Source organism: Gymnoscopelus microlampas (genome assembly GCF_963454915.1).
Source record: "Gymnoscopelus microlampas genome assembly, chromosome: 1".
Classification (NCBI taxonomy): Eukaryota; Metazoa; Chordata; class Actinopteri; order Myctophiformes; family Myctophidae; genus Gymnoscopelus; species Gymnoscopelus microlampas.
The window spans coordinates 55,733,069-55,755,314 of record NC_139962.1 but is presented as its reverse complement, the minus strand read 5'-3'; the positions used below and the strand labels follow the sequence as shown (position 1 = coordinate 55,755,314).

At 43.2% G+C, this 22,246-nt stretch overlaps 1 protein-coding gene across 1 annotated transcript in view; it reads left to right on the top strand.

Moving 5' to 3' along the window:
• wtip (WT1 interacting protein) overlaps nucleotides 1-22,246 on the top strand; it is a 62,265-nt gene that overhangs the window by 34,674 nt on the left and 5,345 nt on the right. Inside the window, exons 3-6 of the mRNA XM_084075525.1 lie at nucleotides 12,189-12,256; nucleotides 18,050-18,112; nucleotides 20,163-20,293; nucleotides 20,995-21,046. Of these exons, the coding sequence (XP_083931651.1) occupies nucleotides 12,189-12,256; nucleotides 18,050-18,112; nucleotides 20,163-20,293; nucleotides 20,995-21,046 (314 nt within the window). The remainder of the gene's footprint in view (nucleotides 1-12,188; nucleotides 12,257-18,049; nucleotides 18,113-20,162; nucleotides 20,294-20,994; nucleotides 21,047-22,246) is intronic.

Sequence of the window (22,246 nt, the reverse complement as noted above, 5' to 3'; positions counted from 1 at the left end):
ACACTCAGATTGTGTGCGTTCTTCAAGGACCTCCATATATGGGCATTCAACGGTACACAGACAGACGGATAAAGATTTCCGGTTCTGGACATTCGACGGCATTCCCACTTGGCACAACATGCCAGGCTATCGGCGATACACGCGGCAAGTTTGGAGTCGATCGGTCGGACAGTCCTGGAGCTAATACACGCGGGACAGTTACACACAGGTTCTACTTTTGTTCTCCAGCTACTGGGATATGTACGGCATCAACTGTGACTCATATTATACCGGCTTTGGTGATTTATTGATTTCTGAGACACTAGCGAACCTCTTTCAAATAAAAGGGTAAAATTACATGAACACAGTCCCTTTCTCAGAAATAAATACTGGGATGTCGGTGTCTGTGGGGGCATAGAGGTAAAACACTCAACAGGGAAACATACACATAGATTCTGTGCATTTATAGATTATTATGCTGTAGCTGCTAGAGGTTCCCTGAGGTTTGCAACCTGGGTGTCATCCTGGACTCTAGCCTCTCCTATCAATCCCACATCAAATCTGTTTCCAAATCCGCCTTCTTCCCCCTCAAAAAACATTTCCAGACTCCGGCCGTCACTCTCAGACTCTGTCGCTAAGATCCACGCTTTCATCTCCTCCCGCCCTGGATTACTGTAATGGTGTCTTGTTCAGGCTCCCCAACAAAGCCCTGGACACACTGCAGTATGTGCAGAACTCAGCTGCCAGCGTGCTCACCCGTACCAAACCCTGGCAGCACATCAAACCCCACCCTTAAACACCTCCACTGACTTCCGGTATAAGTTCCGCATCACCTACAAACTGCTTCTCCTCACCTACAAAGCTCTCCACTCGCTAGCCCCACGGTACCGGTCAGACCTCCTTGAGGATTACTCCCCAGCAGCGCGGAACCTGAGGTCTTGTGACTTGGGGCTCCTCCTCACCATCCCTCACAGCAATAAGCGGACCCTCAGCGATAGAGCTTAGAGCGTCTGGCGAATGAAGATTCGCCAGACGCCAACATTGGACTGTTTCAAGTCCGCACTGAAGAGACACTTGTTTACTCAGGCTTTTGGCAAATAGTTTGTTTGTTTGTTTGTATTGTGAAGTGTCCTTGGGTTTTTGAAAGGCGCTATATAAATTCAAGTTATTATTAGGCCTGTCACAATTATTACATAATCGCAATTATTTGAGATAATCGCAATTATTTGAGATAATCGCAATTATTATGTTGAAAGATGTTCATACATTTTCCCCAAAGTAGTGGAAATAGCTGATCTACAAGCTCACAATGCGTCGCAATGTGACGCATTGTGAACTTGTTGATCAGCTATTTCCACAATTTAAAATATATTTTGAAAGTATAAAATTATGAAATATGGCAGTAATTTCTTTATATATTTATTTGTCATATATGCCCTTTGCAATTTGTGATTATAACCAAACAACATTTTTAAGTTGTGTTCATATGTTCCAATCTTCAACGCCCAAAACACAATGAAATCGTTAATCGCAATCATTTGTGTGACAATTAATCGCCAACTTAAAATGTGTAATGGTGACAGCCCTATCTATCCATCCATCCTTAAAGCACAGAACACTTTTTCTTCCTCTCCAACTTCTCCCTGTGTTCCTTCTCTTCATTTCACTCCCCTCCGTTTCCCTCTTTCTGCCCTCTGTCTCTCCACCGTTTTCCCTCTTCCCTCCCTCTCATTTTCTCCCACCCTGTCCATTCCTCTCTCCCACTTCTTTGTTTTCTCTCTCTCTCTCTCTCTCTCTCTCTCTCTCTCTCTCTCTCTCTCTCTCTCTCTCTCTCTCTCTCTCTCTCTCTCTCTCTCTCTCTCGTTGATTTTGGCAGCACATTTTGATTTAGTTTTAGTCATAGTCTTTTGAATCAAATTCCATTTAGTTTTAGTCATACTTTTGTCATCTGAAATGTTTTACTGTTAGTCTAGTTTTAATCGACTAAATATAAGATTATAGTCGACTAAAACTGTATTGTGGCGGTGCCTTGATGGCGTCGTAATGGCTGATTTTCCACTTGGTTGCATGCTGAAAATAGACGATCTACAAGCTCGTAGATCTGCTATGAGCTTGTAGATCTGCTATTTTCAGAGCGCAACACCCGAGCGCAACCAAGCATAAAAGGACTAGTCCCTCACTAAGATTTTAGTCTAGTTTTTATTTGTTGACGAAATTGTCAGTATATCTAATCTTAGTTTTAGTCATCATAGCTTAGTTTTTATTTACATTTTATTTCGTTTTTGTCAGTGAAAAATTTTAGTCGACGAAATCAACACTGTCTGTCTCTCTCTCTCTCTCTCTCGCTTTGCTCTCCCCAACCCTCTTTCTCTGCTCTCTCTTCCGCCTCTCCTCTGATTCCTACACCGTCTCCCCCTTTTATCCGCGGTCTCTCCTTCCTCACCTCCCATTCCTCATCCCTCCTCCTGCCTCCTCTCCCTCCTCTGCACATGGGCTGCAGGTAATAAAGGTCCATTTGTTCTGGAGGAGAGAGGAGGACAGACAGGGTGGGGCTGGAACTTGAGAGGTGCCTCTCTCTCTCTCTCTCTCTCTCTCTCTCTCTCTCTCTCTCTCTCTCTCTCTCTCTCTCTCTCTCTCCCCCAACAAGAGGAGCCCATCTATGGCCCCAGTCAGTCAGTGAGTCAGTCAGTCAGTCAGTATGTTGTACTACGTCTCTCCCGAGCCTTTATGCGGGCAAAACTCCTTGATTTTGCTGGCAAAAATCTTTGATTATGCAATGGAATATGCAGGGGTTTGATATGAATTTATGCGGTGAAATGGCTGGAATTTGTTAAAGTTGTGAAAAATGCGGGAACTGGCGAAAGTTGCAAGCTCATAGCGTCGTACGACAAAGTATTATAATAGGACATTCATTTATGAAGAAAAAAAAACATAAAAAGATGAAATATGGGCAGATACCAAGGTTTCTGCCTGAGAGCGACAATATAATGAGAGCGTGGAGCCAAAACATCAAACAGTGTGTGTGCTCCTCTCGCCCTCACGAGGTTTGTGTATGTTGTGGTCGTGAAGCTCTCTGAGCGGTGAAGTCACTGGATGGCTGTATACTGAGCTCACTGTGCCGCTATCTGTGTTGCCACGTTTTGCCGAAAGAAATAAGCAACCGGGAGGTCTTATCAAACTTTTTCATGTCAAGGATCCCCAAATTGATATGTATTTGGCCGCGTACCCCCATCTGAAAAGGTTGTTGTACCAGGGACCCCCCAGAAGAGAAGATGTGTGTGATATTTAAAAAAAAATCTGATGTTCGAAAATTGCAGATATACAATCTTGCAGCACGGCACAAAGTGACGCACTGTGAGTTTGTAGATCTGCTATTTTTGAATAGCCAACATAAAAATGGATTAAGTGGTTAAAATGATTGTGATGCTATAATAACTACTTTTGCTGTGGACCCCCTTGAACCCCATTTAAAGAGCCAATGGTCTATGAAAACTAGCCCAAAAGAAGCGACTATAGGCTACGTCTATTTGACAATAGCCGATCTACAAGCTCACAACGTGTCGCATCGAACTTGTAGATCTGCTATTTTCAACAACAACTACATAAATCTTGTATGGGTGGGGGGGGTCCATGGCACAAAATATTTTCAGATGGTTTTATAAATCTGGGGGTCCTTGCCATGAAGATGTTTAAGAACCACTGGTTTATAAGCAACATTAGGAAACAAGCCCAAATAAGCAACTACACTTCAGAAAACAAGCCCAAAAAACTCAACCCGCAACTACCAATATTTACGACTTTACAGAAAAACAAGCCCAAAGGTCCTTATAATAAGCGGACATGGCAACACTGGCTACTATCTGTCTCATGTGGTTTGGAAGAATCCACCATGAATCCCTGCTATCTGCACTCTAGGGCTGCATGATGTCCACAAGAAGAAGAAAAGAATCCTACCTTGATTCTTTTGTCGAAATAATTGTGATAAGAGGTTGCAAGTGGATCTAACTTTTTGTTTATTTTTCCCCGTTTGATCATAATACACAATATTGTTCCGCAGGCAGCTTCATTTGTATGCTACTGCTGTGCACAGGCCTAATTAGGATAATTTAATTTAACAGACTGGCTGACACACCTGCCTCTCATGAAAAAAAAAAAAAAATTAAAATGCATTTCATTTATTTTGATTGCTTATTTGTTACCTTCGGCCACTGAGTTGGAACGTGGTTATGTTTTCGTCCCATTCCTTTTCTACATTTTTGTCTGTTCCTCCCAAAAAAAAATCTGATTTGCTTGAAACGTTGTGGAACGTTTATTCATATAATAGGGCAGGGACAAAACTGATAATCTTTTCACACTGATGGCCCACAGGGCTGTGTGGCTGTGGGCCTTTCATTTCCCTTCCAGACTGATTCACTTATTTCCGGCCACTGGAAACAGTGTTAAACTATCCGACATGTAGAAATGAAATATCTTGACAATCGCTTAGTATTGGTGGAGATATGCACTTTGCTGAGTGCAATCTTTTTTGATTGATTGAATACTTTATTAGTCAGAACTGTAAACAGCACGTGGTACAGTAAGACATCAAAGCTAAAGGGATAACACAAGAAAAGTCCTGGGAACTTGTTTCCATTGTGGTCCTATACTGTATGTATTCAATTAATCAATAATTTAATAATACTGCTCATAGCAGTGATTTTCAACCATTTTAATTTCAAGGACCCCCCATTTGACATGCATTAGGCTACGGACCCCCATTTAATGGCATTTCCATCTCCGGGACCCCAATTTATGTTGTAAAATGTTAATGTTAATTTAATGTTAATTTAACTCTGTGAGTGTTCAAATGGAACCAAATGGACCCGTTAGGGTCCATTTGGTTCCATTTGTACTCTCTCTGAGTTACAGACCCATAAGGGTCCATTTTGTTTCTAACTATCTATCATTTAGCTGGGGACCCCCTGGAACGCTCTCAAGGACCCCTGGGGGTCCTCGGACCCCACTTTGTGAACCACTGCCTTACTGTACCACACACATGCTCAATTCCCTTGATCAACTGGAAAAATGGGTGAATATGTTTGTGAGTGGTGAATATAACATCTATTTTCAAAAAGCATGCTTGTTCAGTTAACATTCCATGCATTTAATCAAGGCTGCCTTGATATGGGTCGAAGAGTAGTGGTAGATATTAGTTTTTTTAAGTAATACATTAGTCTGGTTTACTGCGAGACAAATCATCAGTCTCAAAGCGGTATGCTGAAAATTGTCCTCAGGCCATGTGTCCACCAAAGCATTTTTTTCCCAAGCTGAAAAACGCATGGCATTCTTCTAAAACACTCATCCAAACATCCAGAGTTGAAAATATTTAAACTCTGTGACCACAAAAAAAATCCCAGACATGAACCCGTAGCGCAGAATAGACCCTCAGGGTACTACGGTCACACCTAGTCTCGCGAGCCAGACTAATGGCCTCCCACAATGTTCAAATGCCTCCGTCGTACATTCTGGGGCAATGGAAGCTCTGAAAACGATCAGAGGATAAAGCAGATGTGACGCCTCCTCCCCGCTTCCGTTTCATCTTTACAGTCGCGCAAATTTGTCCTAATATACATCAAAATAATAGAAGCATAATATCGTTGCTGTCCGGCAGAAACCAGCTAACTACATTTTGCCGCTTTTGCATTTTTTTCCATAAATCAGGGCCATTGAACACCCTTTACATTTGTGTGTTGGTAAAAACAAATATTCCACCAATGAAAAGCATTAAAAAGTGCTTCTAACAAAACCAGCTAACTCCATTGGATCCTCAAGCTTTTTGCTAAACCAGCTAAGTCCACCGGAGGTAGCTGGTTTGGCTGACTCCAGGCTCCACCCCCTTTTGACCTCCGACCTCATTGTGAGCTTGGAGGTCCATTCAGCTGTTCTTATCAATGATGAACAAAACCTCCTAACTCCTAAAAATATGTGGCTCTCTCATTGAAATCAATTTAAAACATACTCTGCGCTCAGGACATATATAAAATATATGTATTTTATATGTTGTTATCAGGGCGTCCTTGAAAAAGAGAGCTTGCTCTCAATGGGCTTCCCTGAATAAATAAAGGAAAAAGCTCCTCGGTGGACAGACACAGCCCCTGAGAGTTACTATTACCATGCAAACTGTATGGCAGACCCCATTCAACTGGAGCTGCAAGCAGGTTAAAACAAATAATTGGAACATGTGCAGCGTCTATCTGGCCCTCGGTTGGGGCTGGAGAATCAGGCCAGCTTATCAGACATGTTCAGATACCGCTGAAGGAGCCTGCCTGCCTGCCTGCCTGCCACCAGCTGTCCGGGCACATGGAAGCAAATTGAGCTGTGTCAGCCCAGAAATTACATAATAAACGTAGGAGAGAGGTGTGCTTCGTTGGCCCCAAAGTAGAAGACTGGTTGGATTATTATGCAGCTCCCAGCGGTGTTGCCAGATTTCACGAGAGAAACAAGCAAACCAGGTCTATGAAAACAAGCAGCCAGGTCTATGAAAACAAGCCCAAAAGAAGCAACTATATGGAGATAAATACATTTATGAAAACAGGCGTCAGTCAAACTTTATTGTTTATTATGCTTCATCGTCCTACATTTATACAACATTTGTGCCATTGAAATGTTTCAAAAGGAATCAGCGCTAGTGTGGGGGAGCTCCTTTCACACTGTTTCATACAAATCGTACATTAGGACTTGGTCACACAAACATTTTCAGTCGAGATTTTATTTTTGCTTTAATCCATGGAAGCAAGGAGTTGCTGGACAAAGGGTCAGAGGTTAAGAAGTTAAACAAACTCCTGAACTAAGCAGCTCTGCTGAGAGTATATAGAATTAGATATGTATTTATTCAAAAAGTATTGGCATCAACATGTACTTAAAATACCAAACGTAAAAGTACTTATTATGCAGATAGAAATCCTTTGAAAATAGCAGATACACAAGCTCACAACCCGTCGCAAATCGACGGGTTGTGAGCTTGTAAATCTGCTATTTTCAAATAGCCAAAGTATATAAAGTATGTAGGTCTGAAGTAACTTGTAACTAAAGTTTTCAAAGAATTGTAGTGGAGTAAAAGTACAATATTTGCCTCTGAGATGTAGTTGAGTAGAAGTAAAAGTATTGAAAATTGGAAATACTATATATATTAAGTAAAGCTCAAAAGTACACTTAGGTACAGTACTTGAGTACACGTACTTGCTGTAGTTACTTTCCACCACTGTATTTATAAAGCATTGAATGAAGTGCAGTAGTGTGCCCACGTTGAAAACCAGAAGAATGTCATCTCGTCTCAGCATAACATGGCACGGCCCACGCTGGGATCGTTTTAGACTTCATGAGTCTTCTTTCTTGTGGAAGAAAAAGTAATATTCAGTCTATGTAAACACGGGAGACATTTCAAACATGCTGATAAGCTCCCAGAAGCACTGCTAGCCATGCTTTATTGGCTGCTGTGCCTTCTCCTGTGGCAACCAGGGAGGGTGTTTTGCCTTGACAATACAAGGGATGCACATTTTAAGCAGTTTCCTATTAGGCCTGAGGCCGATTCTAAAAACGCCTTCTAAATCCTGACCCAAGTTTTCTGAAAAACTTATATTATATAATATTTATTCAAAAATTGCAACAAATGTATTTTGCTATATACTGTACATAGCAACAAGAACCCCAAAAGAAGTTCCCGTCCTGAAATAGTTACAAATAGGGGTTCCCGCCCAAAATGGGTTAATTGATCGCCAGCCATCAATGAATCGATTAATCTAGATGGAAGTTTTTTTTTAGCAATATATGTGCAATATAAATAAACTATAAAATGACAGTAAACCTTTGTAAACATTTTTATAAAAATAAGTGTAATTTTGAGAGATGCATCTGCCAAGCTTTGTCTAAGAAATAGCACTACAATATCATCCGTTGGTATATTTTTGACCAATCAAATACTTAAGTAAGTCTGTTAATCGGAGAACCAACTTACAGACTTGCCTCACCCAAGGCACGCTACTCATACGCTGAGTTGGCGGTGCCCGGGATTGAACTCATGACCTTGTGGTCCACTGGCCAGAGCTCTATACCGACTGAGCCAATCAGACACAAACTGAAGTATTTAATGGGGATTAATCAATCATCGATTAATCATTTACTTCCCTACTAAGTCATGCATTGGTAAGCTACTGTATTATTGTCCACACTCACGCTTGTCACAGTTAAAAATTGCCATCTCAGTTATTTGAAGTGTTAAAACCAGAGATGGGGCGGAAAACAAAAACAAAAAAACACACTCCCATTAGTTCAAGAGATGTGTCTGTGAAAAAATAATAAACAGGCTCCACAAAATAGTTGAGTCATGGGAAACTAATGTGGGGCCACTGAAGAGAAAAAAGGAAAAACCTAAAATATCTGGAGTGTAAAATCCCAACCCGGGAACCATTCGGTCCCCAAACGGCATGTTAGAATGCCACATGTCCCACAGCGCTCTCTCGCTCAGAGGCTGTATAAGCAGAGCAGAGCCTCCATAGAAGTGGGAGTGATAGAAAAGGATCATTCTCGGTGTAGCAGCCCCTCTCTTTTGACTTTTTACAACGGCTAGGCCACTCTTTACATGCGACGTTTTTTTGTGGCGAACGCGGGGCATTACAGTACTCGATGTGTTTTAGTCGACAGGGCATTGAGGCTCAGACCGTCGGAATGTTCAGCACAACGGCCACCGGAATGCTCCGCCAAACAGCGCCCTCGCCATGGTAACGCAACCAGCCCCCGTGAGCGTGCCCTGTTTAGCTGCAAGTGCACTGGACCAACCTCTCTCTCTCTCTCTCTCTCTCTCTCTCTCTCTCTCTCTCTCTCAACTCCTCCCGTGAAAACATTATCAAACAACTGACAGACAGACAGACAGGCAGACAGGCAGCCATCTTAGGGACTATTGGGCCAAATAACCGTTTTAAGATTGTTGATTGGAGTGGGAAATTCCTTTGCTTCTATAAAAATGTAGCGCTAGGAGGAGGAGGAGGAGGAGGAGGAGGAGGCCGAGCCCTCTGCAACGCTCTCTGCTGACAAAGAGCCAGAGGAGAGAGAGAGAGAGAGAGAGAGAGAGGGAGAAAGGCATGGAGCCCCCCTACCTCTCTCTCTCCCTCTCTCTCTCTCTCGCTCTCTCGGTGAGGGGGAGAGAGAGAGGGAGGGCAGAGGGGGTGTTAGAGGGGTGCAGGGGGGGGGGGGGGGGGGGGGGGGGTTGAATGGGACCAGCTAGTGACCTCAGTCAGAAAGAATGTCCCCGTTTGCTCAGTCGACCCGCTCCCCATAGCAGCGCACCACACCACACCACGCCACACAGTCATCAGCTCTTTGTGTTCACCTTCCATCCAGACCCTTGCTCTGCAGGCCGGCACGGCACGGCACGGCACAGGCCAGGCCAAGCCAGGCCAGGCCAGGCCAGAGAGACAAAACTCTCTCCACTCTGCTACAACAGCCTGCGTTTAGAAGAATGGCCATGGTTTTCCATCAGTTTAACCCATTAAGACCGGGAACGCATCCGTGTGTGTGTCATTTTGAGATTTCTTTGGGCTATTCAAAAATAGCAGATCTACAAGCTCAGAGCTTGTATCTTTGTTAAATCGTGAACATTTGTGCGTTTTTTTGCTTTAAAACGTATACTGTATATATTCAAAAAATTGCACAAAAAAAAAACTATATTTTTCAAAAAAATAGCCAAAGAAATGTAAAAGGGACACACAGATGCGTTCCCGGTCTTAATGGTTTAAGCTATCCTGCTAGCCCATCACGGCCACTCTTATCCTTTAGTATAGTCCCTATGGAGGAACAGCTTGTTTTTTTCTCTTTCAGTTGGAAGCCCCCAAAAATGCTAATTATCCCTCAGTCTCAAAGTCTTAAAAGTCTCACCTATTGTGCGGACGGCATTCTTGGGCCGCTCTGGCCATTTATGTGGGTGTTAATGTATTGCCATCGGGCCCGGCATTGTGACACCGTGTGTGCGTGTGTGAAATACAGCGTTTGCATAAATTTTAGCGTTATAAAAAAGGAGGGATGGGGTGGGTGGTGGAGGGGGGGGGGGGGGGGGTGGTTGTCTTTCCCATGCCGGGACACCCATAAAAACCAATGGCAGTTCAGGACAGCAATTAAAACAGACTAATCCTACAGATTTATGGGGTCCATGTGCGTGCTTTGCCAAGGTACACCGACTGAAGTCGTGGCAGAGTGAGAGCATGGTGGAGCTGGCTGTCACCACGGCAGTGAACAGAGCGTTGACCAGGTGTCATCAATATTGTCATGTTTTCTCTAGAATTCCTTAAGCGAGCTATGCTTTGTCGCTTACGCCGAAAAGCGAAAATCTATAGGCTCACAACACGTCACATCGCAACATGTTGTGATCTTGTAGATTGGTTATTTTCACAATTTTGGCAAATTCTTTAATATTTTGGAAGTTTTTTTTTTACTTTTTTAAAATGCCCAAATAGGTACACCAGGGTTAATTTGGTTAAAGGTATGTACTTACTTACTTATGTACTTAGGTATATGAATAAAAAAACTTTTGTTTTTGGAGGTGCCAATGGTATGCCTAGTGGTAGGGCGTGTACCACATATAGGCTCTGATTCCCGAGCCCGATGGACCCCTGCTGCGCGTCTCTCCCCCGCTCTCTCCCCTGTTTTCTGACGATTTCTCCACTACTAATAAAGAAATACATCACATGGATGCAACTGGGACGCATCATCAGTGTTGTAGCCTGGGGTCATAGGGTGTTTCGGGTCTCGCAACATACAACATACACCCCCAGGTGACCCAGCCAGGGTTGATCAAGCCCCGATTTACTATACTATCAAACGAAATAAAGGCAGAAAACACCAAGAAAAATGTCTCAAAATAAACAAAACACATTTTTAAACCAGCACTTGCCCTACTGCCCTACTTGCCCTAATTACACACTTGCTTGTGGTTTCAGTGGCAATATTTCTTTTGGTAATCAAATATAGACGTGACACATGCACCGTACATTTAGGCTACATTGCAGGGAGGGGGGCCAGTGCTCTGGCCCCCAACCAGGTCGGGCATGCATGGCATGCCGACATATTTGAACGTTGTGTGATGCCAGTGATTCCAGATTCCAGTCATAGATAATTGGCCAATGTTTGTCTTAAACCTCTTACTAGATGGGTGGGGTTTGTCTTAAACCTCTTACTAGATGGGTGGGGTTCGGGGAAGTGCTTGGCATCAGATCTGGTGCATGTGATATTGAATTATCTGATGATCCTCACGGTTCCTCTTTTTCCCAAAAATCCAACACACACAATGACGCACAAATCGTAAAAATCCTCCTGAGAAAAAAAATCCCGGGGCAAATGAATGTCAGTGGTGTAAACTAAGTGCATTTACTCAAGTACTACAGTACTTAAGTACACTTTTGAGGAATTTTTACTTTATTGGAGTATTTCCCATTTTCTGTACTTTTACTTCTACTCCACTGCATCTCAGAGGCAAATATTTTACTTTTACTCCACTACAATTATTTGAAAACTTTAGTTGCAAGTTACTTTTCAGATATATAATATGATATTATGAAACATACATTAACCACTTTAGCCCTATTTTATGCATAGGCTATTTGAAAATAGCTGATCTACAAGCTCACAACGCGTCGCATTTTGAGCTATTGTTGTGAGCTATTTTCAAACATTTTGGTACTTTTACTTTTGGTACTTTAAGTACATTTTGATGCCAATTCTTTTGTACTTTTACGCAAGCAAATGTTTTATTCCAGACTTTTACTTGTAACAGAGTATGTGTGTGTGCGTGTGCGTGTGTGTGTGTGTGTGCGTGTGTGTGCGTGCGAGAGAGAGAGAGACAGTCTACAATGGCAGGGGAAACCCACTGGTTTATGGAGGTGACAGTGGGAGGTAAAACTGGGGAGTGTGTGGTGTGTAGTGATTGCTTACAGGTTGACAGTGGAATCCATTCAGGCTTAAGAGGCAGACTTGTGCCACCTACATCAGGACTGTTCCATCTGCTCACCACTGACTCCCTGCTGTGCTCTGCAGGATGAAGCTCGTACAGTGTCGTTGAGCGGCAGGGAGTCAGTCCATTGATTGTTGTGTGTGTGTGTGTGTGTATAGATAGGTAGAACCGCATTCTAAAAAATAAATGACTCACTTGTTGCATCTTCTTCTTCTTCTTCTTCCTTCTCCAGGGAGGCGGCTGAGAGGGAAAGCTTTCTACAACGTCAACGGAAAGGTCTACTGTGAAGAGGACTTCCTGGTGAGTGTGTGTGTGTTCGTGTGCGTGTGCGTGTCCATGTATCTACTTGCCTACCTCTTTGTTTGTTTTTTCGTAAATGAACGCCCTACTTGATCATACTTACAGGGTCACACAAAAGCATCAAAAGTAGCAGATCTGCAAGCTCAAAATGTGGCACGCAGAGGCGCGCAGCAGCGCGTTTTGAGCTTGTAGATCTGCTATTTTTGAATTTAAATCCTGAAACGTAACAGTTTTGGACATTGACGTCTAACACGTCTTGCTGTGTCAGTCTATATCTTGCCACATTATCTTTTACTGTATGCGTTCGTGGGTGTGTGTGTGTGTGTGTGTGTGTGTGTGTGTGTGTGTGTGTGTGTGTGTGCGTGTGTGGTAGCACGTGCGAGCATGTGCATACACAGGTGTGTGATGTTTTCTGATGTTTTCATCAGCTTAGGGCTCGGCATCCATCACTGACAAAGGCGATGCTTTTGTCAGTGATGGATGATGCGCATGCATGCACATCCAATCTCACCCAGGTGCTGGACAAACAGCGATGCAACAGGAAATAAATAAAGTTCCGGGAAACGCTGGTTATTTCTCAGCTCCACTCGTTTAGCGCTTCAACGACATGATCCTGCCGGATCTTCCGAAATCCCTGAAATAGGATCCAGCCCTACTGAATGTAGGGCTGCAGAGACAGAGGGATGGGTGGTGACTGACTGCACTGAATGTAGGGGCTGCAAAAATCTACAACCCTCTCTGGAGCAGTGGTTCTCAAACCTTTTCGTGTCAAGGACCCCCAAAATTATATGGATTTGGCCGCGGACCCCCATCTCAAAATATTTCGTCCCAGGGACCCCCAGGAGCAAAGATTTGAGTTACAAATGTTCACTTAAAAAATATATATATTAACATTTTTGCACAAATTTTCACAATTTTTCAAAAATAGCAGATCTACAAGCTCATAGCGCGGCACTCGGTGCCGCGCTATGAGCTTGTATATCCGCTATTTTTGAATAGCCAAGATTTTTTTTTTTTTTTTTTTTTTTTTTTTTTTTCTCCTTTATTTACCCAGGGTAGTAGCTGAGCACAAGTGCTCATTTTCAGCAACGCCCTGCACATAGAAACACACAGACAGACAGACACATTAAAACCTGGGAGCTGACTAGTACAACCACAGTCTTATACTGTTGGCCACTACGCAGCTCCACTGGAGCAGTTGGGGTTCAGTGCCTTGCTCAAGGGCACTTCAGTGGTGTTGGGGAAGTGGTGAACATTCACTTCCCCACCCAGATTTTCCTGCCGGTCCGGGGATTCGAACCGGCAACCTTCCGGCAACGAGGGCGCTCCTCTAACCTTTAGGCCACCACTGCCCCGATATAAAAGAAGATATAAAAGGTTCAAATGATTGTGACGCTATATTAAAACCTTTTGCTGGGGAACCCCCCCACCCAAGGACCCCTGGGGGTCCCCGGACCCCACTTTGAGAACCAACGCTCTAGAGGAAACAGACGCTGCTGCCCACAATTAGAGCCCAGCTCCACCCCACCAGTTCACACTAATTTCCACCCAAAAAAAAACGTCTCCCCAAGGAGCTCAATTACCGCACAAGCTGACCCCTAAACACATACAATTAAGAGCTGGAGGAGGACCCTGCCAACAGCTGGAGGTCTCGGGGCTTGTTGTGGTCCATCTGTCTCTGTGTTCAGGAGACAGCCTTGCTCCTCATGGTGCTTACATGTAGGGTCCAATTTCCCAAATATGAAGCATGGTCATTTGAATCACCGATGTGAAACATTCAATATCATTATATGGAAATGGTTGTTATTCCGACGTCTGATCGCAGTAAATAAACGCATATACAGTATATAGCATGAGAGGTACATTGTGGAATCGTGGGAATTTGGGGAATATTAGAGACCATATTGAGACGTTCAGTCTGTATTGCCCGACTCTGTTCGCTGTCAGAATATCATAACTATGTGTTGAGCGAGGAAACATTTCTCACACACCACTTATGTTAATTTCTGGCCAAGAACCCTTACGGCGGTGATTCTCAAACGGACGCCCAGAACTCCCTCACGGTTCCATTTGGTTCCATACACTCTCAGAGTTACAGACCAGTAAAGGGTGCATTTGGGACCCCCCCAACTTTGAGAACCACAGTCTTACCGTAAACATACCGTGATTTAAAATGTGGATTTTTGTCATTTCTCAGTTTGACTCATTTGTCATTAAAGGAGTAGTTCACCCAAAAAAAATACTTATTTCCTATCAATTACACACCCCATGAAGCGTTGAATTCATGGGCATTTTTTTGTTTTTGTCGCATTCCTAAGCCAATAATTTGATTACCGGCGGAAAGATGCTAATGTATCCATCAGGAGACTCAAAGTTGACTCTTTGAGTATCCTACCGGAAATACACCCGGTCATGAAATGATTGGCTCAGGCAGGAATGCATCAAAAACAATCAAATTTCCATGAATTCAACGCTTCATATCTTTAGACCCCCATCTAAAAATATGTTGTTCCAGGGACCCCCAGAAGCACAGATCGGAGTTAAAAATGTTCGCTTTAAAACATATATATATATATTCAAAGATTTGCTCTCATTTTCCAAGTAAAAAAAAAAAATCAGATCTACAAACTCGTATCGCGGCGCTATGAGCTTGTAAATCTGCTATTTTTGAATGGCCAAATAAATCTTTTACATGACACAGATGCGTTCCCGGTCTTAATGGATTAATACTTAATACGTACATATGTCATTGACCAGAGCCCCCCAGGGTTCTATACAAGCCCCCCTCCTCTTTCTTCCTTCTACGCCAAATATCTTAACCAAAAAATAGCCGATCTCCAAGGTCACGCGTTGTGAGCTTGTAGATCAGCTATTTTTTGCAGAATGTTGATCCCAGAATATGAACACTTTACACACGATTAAGATTGATCCCTGCTTTAAGACAAAGGGGGACGTGACTAAAACCTTCCGCCTGCTTCATCTGGTTAGTATTGACGAGCAAGTGCCTGTCCTCCCAAACCGGGGGGGTGTGATTTGGGAGTTGAGGGGGGAGGACGGTATCTGGCAGATGGTGGGTCTGGAGCAGTGGGAAGGGAGTATAGGGGTCAGATCCACACGGATCCACTGCCGCCACCACCAACCTCCACCTGCTGGTGAACTGAGCCACCGCCCCGTTTAATCCCCCCCACCACCCTCTTCCCAGATCCCCAAGTCATCAGGTCATGACCCCCCCAGGGGGCTATGTGCCTCTACAGATGGCCCCACTATAGTCCTGCATCATCATCCCGACTGATGCTGGGTGTGTGTGAGGAAAGCCCAGGAGGAGACCTGTGTGTGTGGATGTTTTTGTTTCCTGTTCCATCCATCAGACCTCTATATCATTGGTTCTCAAAGTGGGGTCCGGGGACCCCCAGGGGTCCTTAAGAGAGTTCCAGGGGGTCCCCAGCTAAATGATAGATTAGGAACCAAATGGACCCTTATGGGTCTGTAACTCAGAGAGTGTACAAATGGAACCAAATGGACCCTAACGGGTCCATTTGGTTCCATTTGTACACTCTCTGAGTTACATTAACATTGATTTTACAGTATAAATTGGGGTCCCAGAGATAAAAATGTAATTAAATGGGGGTCCGTAGCTTTATGCATGTCAAACTGGGGGGTCCTTGAAATTAAAATGGTTGAGAATCACTGCTAGAAACGTAAACATCTTCTCTTCTGGGGGTCCCTGGCATATATTTTCAAATGGGGGTCCGCGGGCTAATAAGTGTCAATTTGGGGGTCCTTGACATGAAAAAGTTTGAGAACCACTGCTCTATATAAGCCCACAAACAGAGAGAGAGCTCCAGCTCCCATTCGCCAACAGTATGGAAGACTGTGGTTGTACCGGACAGCTTAACATAAGCACCTGTTTGGACGTCCTCCAAATACTGCTGGGCATCCAGTGTGTAACAGCAGCAGCCTGTAGGACTGAATGAGGGCACACACATGCTCATAAAAAAAAACCATCCAGTTCTCTACAATCAGGGGTCTTCAACGTTTTTCAGCCCAAGGACCCCTTAGCTGAGAAAGAGATGAAGCAGGGACCCCCACTTCTACATATTGTATGAAATTGTGTTGCAGATTAAACCTTTTCATAGAATTGATAGATAGATTCATAGACTTGTTTGACAGCAACTATCAATGTGTAGCCTTGAGTTGGATTCATGTTTTGTATTTTCTGACAGTTAACCACTTAAAACATAAAAAAAAAAAAGGTCCTATTACAGAAAGATTTGGCGCCCCCCTGTAGTAACTCTTAGGACCCCCTGCTCTACATCATGTAGTAGGGTAAAACCTGTATTAACCTTTCCATTTTAGGCTAAATGCCTTTATTAATTTCTAAATACAAATTGTGACTTGTTAAAGGTTTAAAAAGGCTTCAATGCCTTGCACCAGGACGGTGTTGTAGGACACTTATATACACCTATATTCTTAAATTCCCCATCTTTTTTTCCCCTCTACACCAAATCTCTTGGCTGAAAATTGCATGTCTACAAGCTTGCCTTGTGTGCTTGTAAATGTGCCGGTTTTGCCCAATGTTCACCTGTTATCACGGAAAAGGGACGCTATGTTTCTAGGATGTCTAGGGCATTGGTTCTCAAAGTGGGTTCCGGGGACCCCCCGGGGTCCTTGGCGGGGAGTACCAGGGGGTCCCCAGCTAAATAAGTTAATATAGCGTTAACCACTTTAACCCATTAAGACCTCGGACGCATCTGTGCGTATATTTTTTGATTTGAGCTAAAAAGCGTTATTTTACACTTTGGCTCTTCAAAAATAGCAGATATACAAGCTTGTCCTTTGAGCACCACTGATATAGAAACATACTTTTTTTCAGAAAACTGTTGGGATTTAGAAGACATTTGTAGAATCGGATTCAGGTCTTTATACTTTGGCTATTCAAAAATAGCAGATCTACAAGCTCATAGCGCGGCACAGAGCTTGTAGATATAGTTTTGGGGGTCCTTGACATGAAAACGTTTGAGATCCACTGATATAGGGCACTTTACCGTCTAGAACTGGTCAAGCTGCCATTGGATGCATCAGCTCTCAGCTGGAGGAAAAGGCATTGTAAAGCAACCCCCCTTTTTGATGTCAGTTTAAAGAGAGCTGTAGCACCCCCTATGGACAACACTAGGGCAACTAAGTATAATATACAGCCACCATGTGTATTGTGTTACAGTCCAGGCTGTAGACCTTAATGTTTTGTTCAAACCATAAAACAACCTCTTCTCTCGTGACGAGGACCAGGAAAACGGTCCTCACAACGTCTAGTTCTAAAATTCTACTATACCTGTGCGGACATTTGGTCCTTACACGTATAGTAATACACACACACACACACACACACACACACACACACACACACACACACACACACACACACACACACACACACACACACACACACACACACACACACACACACACACACACACACACACACACACACACACACATCCACATCCACACAACCACAGTCTTGCCAATGCCGAGATTTTCACAGCCAGCCCAGAGATTCGAACCATTAACCCTTCCATCCCTATTTTGGGCACAATGAATACATAAATACACATTAATTATTATAGTTTTTAATTGTTTTTTTTTAAATATATTTTGAAATAGCAGATTGCAAGCTCACGACCACAATTGTCTCTCAGCCCACCACACACATTTCCCCCCAAAAACACCCCAAAAGCCCATATATTTCACTGCTCCAGACAATGAATGTGCTCTTTCTTATCTGTCCTCCCACAGTACTCCGGCTTCCAGCAGACGGCAGAGAAGTGTTTTGTGTGTGGTCACCTCATCATGGAGATGGTAAGAGCCTTATCAAAAACATAATTACACAATAGAGTCGACAGGAAATTAGGAGTCATGGGAAGAACATGAGCTTTCCATTTCAAACGGGATACAAATGTATAATATCGTTGCTCTCGGGGCAGAAACCCTCTTATCTCTGCATTTTAACTTTTTTGTGTTTTCAACGCCCTACTTGATCAACTTACAGTGTCACACAAAATAATCAAAAGTAGCAGATCTACAAGCTCAAAACGCGTCGCTTCGCGCCGCGTTTCGAGCTTGTAGATCTGCTACTTTTGATGTTTTTGAATTTGAATCCTGAAAAGTAACAGTTTTTGATTGATTGAATACGTTATTAGTCAAAAAGTTTAAACAGCTAGCACGCGTGGTACAGTCAGACATAAAAGAAAAAAAACACCTGAAAACCTGCCCCACTCATGATGTCACATCACAAATCCAGCCTACATCTGATTTTCAATCCCGATTGCGAGTCGGACTGGTTTTATGCAGTCTGAACGAGGCTAAGGAAACCGATTCAAATCTGATTTGCAAAAATCACGTTCCCATTGTGATCTTCTGCTGTTCAAACTGTATAAAAAACTATTCCACTCCAATCTTGGTCCAGCCACAAATGGGATTTTGGTCTGGATTTGGACTGCCCAGTCTGAACAGGGCCATTATAGAAAGCCTCATTTATACTTGGCTGTGCGCCACCTACTTTTCGGCACGTGACACAGCACACGATTGTAAATCAGACATGACATACGGTACCAGTACAGTCGGAATACGTTGAGGATTAAGTGGTTGACGCGCTAACCGGTTAGCAATATCCCTTTAATGTCATATTGCCCCGCTTGAACAGAACTGTGTGCAATTTTCCGGCGTAATCCGAAGACTCACCTCTTCAGACTCTACTTTAGCCCATAGCACTTGACCTATAGCCTTGACGACCATGTGGTGTTATGCAAAGATTAAAATGTCATTTAGATTTAGCTTGTTATGTAGACAGATGCCAGGTTCGTTTGCTGACCTTGACCTTGCATCCGATAGTTTGTATAGTTTCAATGTACATATTATTTATTTTATGATATTATAATGTTTAGACTGATGATAGGTTCTTGGTTTACCTAGATTACTGAGGCACTACACCAGGGTTCCCCAATAGGCGGCCCGCGGGCCATTTGCGGCCCGCGAGAGGCAACTGTCCGGCCCACAACGACATAAAAAATTAAAAAGAAAATGTTTTGGATTTTTTTTTTTTTATTATATCTGTATTACTGTTCTAGCAGACTGTAACAAACACATCTGTAAGTAAATTGTTGATTCTGGACTTATTTTGATTTTCAGTATGTACAACTGGCTGCTGTTAATCTGTATTACTTTTCAAGCACCAAATATTTTAAGTAAATGGTTGGTTCTCAATTTATTTTGTTTCCAGAGTGCATTTTTTCCTTTTGTGACCGTCAACACAGGATTTAAGAATCCCAGGCCTAAAATAACACAGTGTCAAATTAGCTAGATTAGAGAAAAAACAAACAAATAAAAAACGATTCGGTGCGCGCGGGCACAATGTCCCTGGCCCTCGGCTTGGTACCCGAGACATAATTTGGCCCTTGGGGAAAAGTAATTGGGGAACCCTGCACTACACTGTCTCTTGTCTCTTTACCTTGCTTACTGTAAATCACTCTGGATTAAGAGTGCTAAATGCCTGAATTTTAAATGGTAGCGAATGGACTAGTTGCACAACTATGCACAACGAGCACACCTGCTACTCTTGGCACACGCATGACATCATCACAGCAGTCCCATACAGCTTACTGTTTTATCTGAGCCTCAAATATCCTCCCTTATTCCAGTCCTGCTATCGCACTTATTTTAGAGGCCTCAGTCCCCAACTCTTATCCTTTTCCGTTATCGTGTGTGTGTGTGTGTGTGTGTGCGTGTGCGTGTGCGTGTGCGCGTGTGTGCGCGTGTGTGTGTGTGTGTGTGTGTGTGTGTGTGTGTGTGTGTGTGTGTGTGTGTGTGTGTGTGTGTGTGTGTGCGCGTGTGTGTGTGTGTACATGGCCAGATCCTCCAGGCCCTGGGTAAATCCTACCACCCTGGCTGTTTCCGGTGTGTTGTGTGTAAGGAGGGTTTGGACGGAGTGCCTTTCACTGTGGACATGGAGAACAACATCTACTGCGTCAAGGACTACCACACGTACGTATATGGGCAACACGCACGCACACACACACACACACACACACGAGCAGTCATGTCATGTACACACAATATATCGTTGCTGTTATCCTCTTATCTCCATATTCTAACTTTTTGTGTTACACTGTATGGCCTACTTGATCATTCTACAGTGTCACACAACATGTCTAGATCAGTGGTTCTCAACCAGTGGTCCGGGGACCACCGGTGGTCCTTGAGGGGGTTCCAGGTGGTCCCCAGCTAAATGATGGAGAGTTGATAACCAAATGGACCCTTATAGATCTTTAACTCTTGAGAGCGTAAAATGAAACCAAATGGACCCTTACGGGTCCATTTGGTTTCATTTTACGCTCTCAAGAGTTAAATTGTTATATTATATAAGTTGTTAAACATCTGCATTACTTTATTTACAAGAAGTCGACACAATTAGACAATGTAGAATAATTGTTATTTTGATCAACGTTTGCCTGTTATCTCTCCTATGAGACCAACATCCACACAGCATGGAATTGTGGACAAAATCGTATCCAACGACAACAAAATATTCTACGTTTTGGGTCTGAGAGGCTAATCATCTCATCAAACGGTGGTTCCGTGGCTCAAATGCCGAATAAATAATGGACCTTGATATGAAAAGGGTTGAAAACCACTGTTTTCTAGATTGTAACCAGAGCTGTTGTGCTGCTGTTCTCTCCCCACAGGGTGTTTGCTCCGAAGTGTGCCTCCTGCAATCAGCCCATCCTCCCTGCCCAGGTAAACTCCTCTGACCTGTGACCTCACATCCCATGCACTGATCAGTGTTTTCACTTCGCGTCTCCAGTACTGCGGGTGCTTCTGTATTTTCCGGACAGAACGCAAATTTTGTCTCCGTTTTTTGGACGGCATCCAAAATGTCCGGGAATCCGGGAATGCATCTGTGTCACTTTAGATTTCTTTGGCTATTCAAAAATAGCAGATCTACAAGCTCGTAGCTTGTAGATCTGCTATTTTTGAAAAATCATGAATATTTTTGCAAAACTTTTGATATATATATATATATTCTAAGCGAATATTTGTAACTCAGATCTTTGCTTCTGGGGGGTCACTGGAACAAAATATTTTTTAGATGGGGTCCGCAACCAAATACATATCATTTTGGGGGGGGTCCTTGACTTGGAAAGGTTTGAGAACCACTGATATTAAAGCAACATACGTTTTTTCAAAAAACTGTTAGGATTTAGACAACATTTGTATAATCGGCCAAATTGCACACATTTTCACGAAAAATAGCAGGTCTACAAGCTCATAGTTCTATGAGCTTGTATATCTGCTATTTTTGAATAACCAAAGGAATCTTAAAATTACACAGATGCGTTCCAGGTCTCAATGGATTAAAGTGCTGCATTTCTGCTCATTGGTGTCAGTTTTATGAATACGCAAACAACTAATTCTCTGTAATAGAATATAGGCCTTCCTACAGTTTGCGAAGCCGGCGGGCGGCGGAGTTTGTTGCCATAGCAATGGTGAAAGCCCCCCCCCCCCCCCCCCCCCATTTGTCCTTACTTTTAAATTATGGCCATGTTTACTACCACTGGTGTCGGCATCTCACATTTATCAACATGCACACAGTGTGTAATAGACGACCACAAGAGGCCAGGGCCAAGAGGGAGAAAAAAATGTGCATGCCTGTCCTCTCTCTCTCTGTCCATGGATTCTTCTCATAGACATTAACGTGTTTTCAGGCTGAATGGGCTCTCTGTACCTTGACACCTCAACATGAAAGAATGTACTATAATACTCAACACATGACTACTGACAGAGTTCATGCAGGCCTCAATTCATATTTTGGGGTTTCGAGCAAAAAAAGTCTCAAAACATACACGATACTTTTAGTTTTCCCAAAACACTGACTCCGCTCTGTGACGATCACCCCCTTATTTGTATGTGTTGCGTTCTATTATATTAACCCATTTA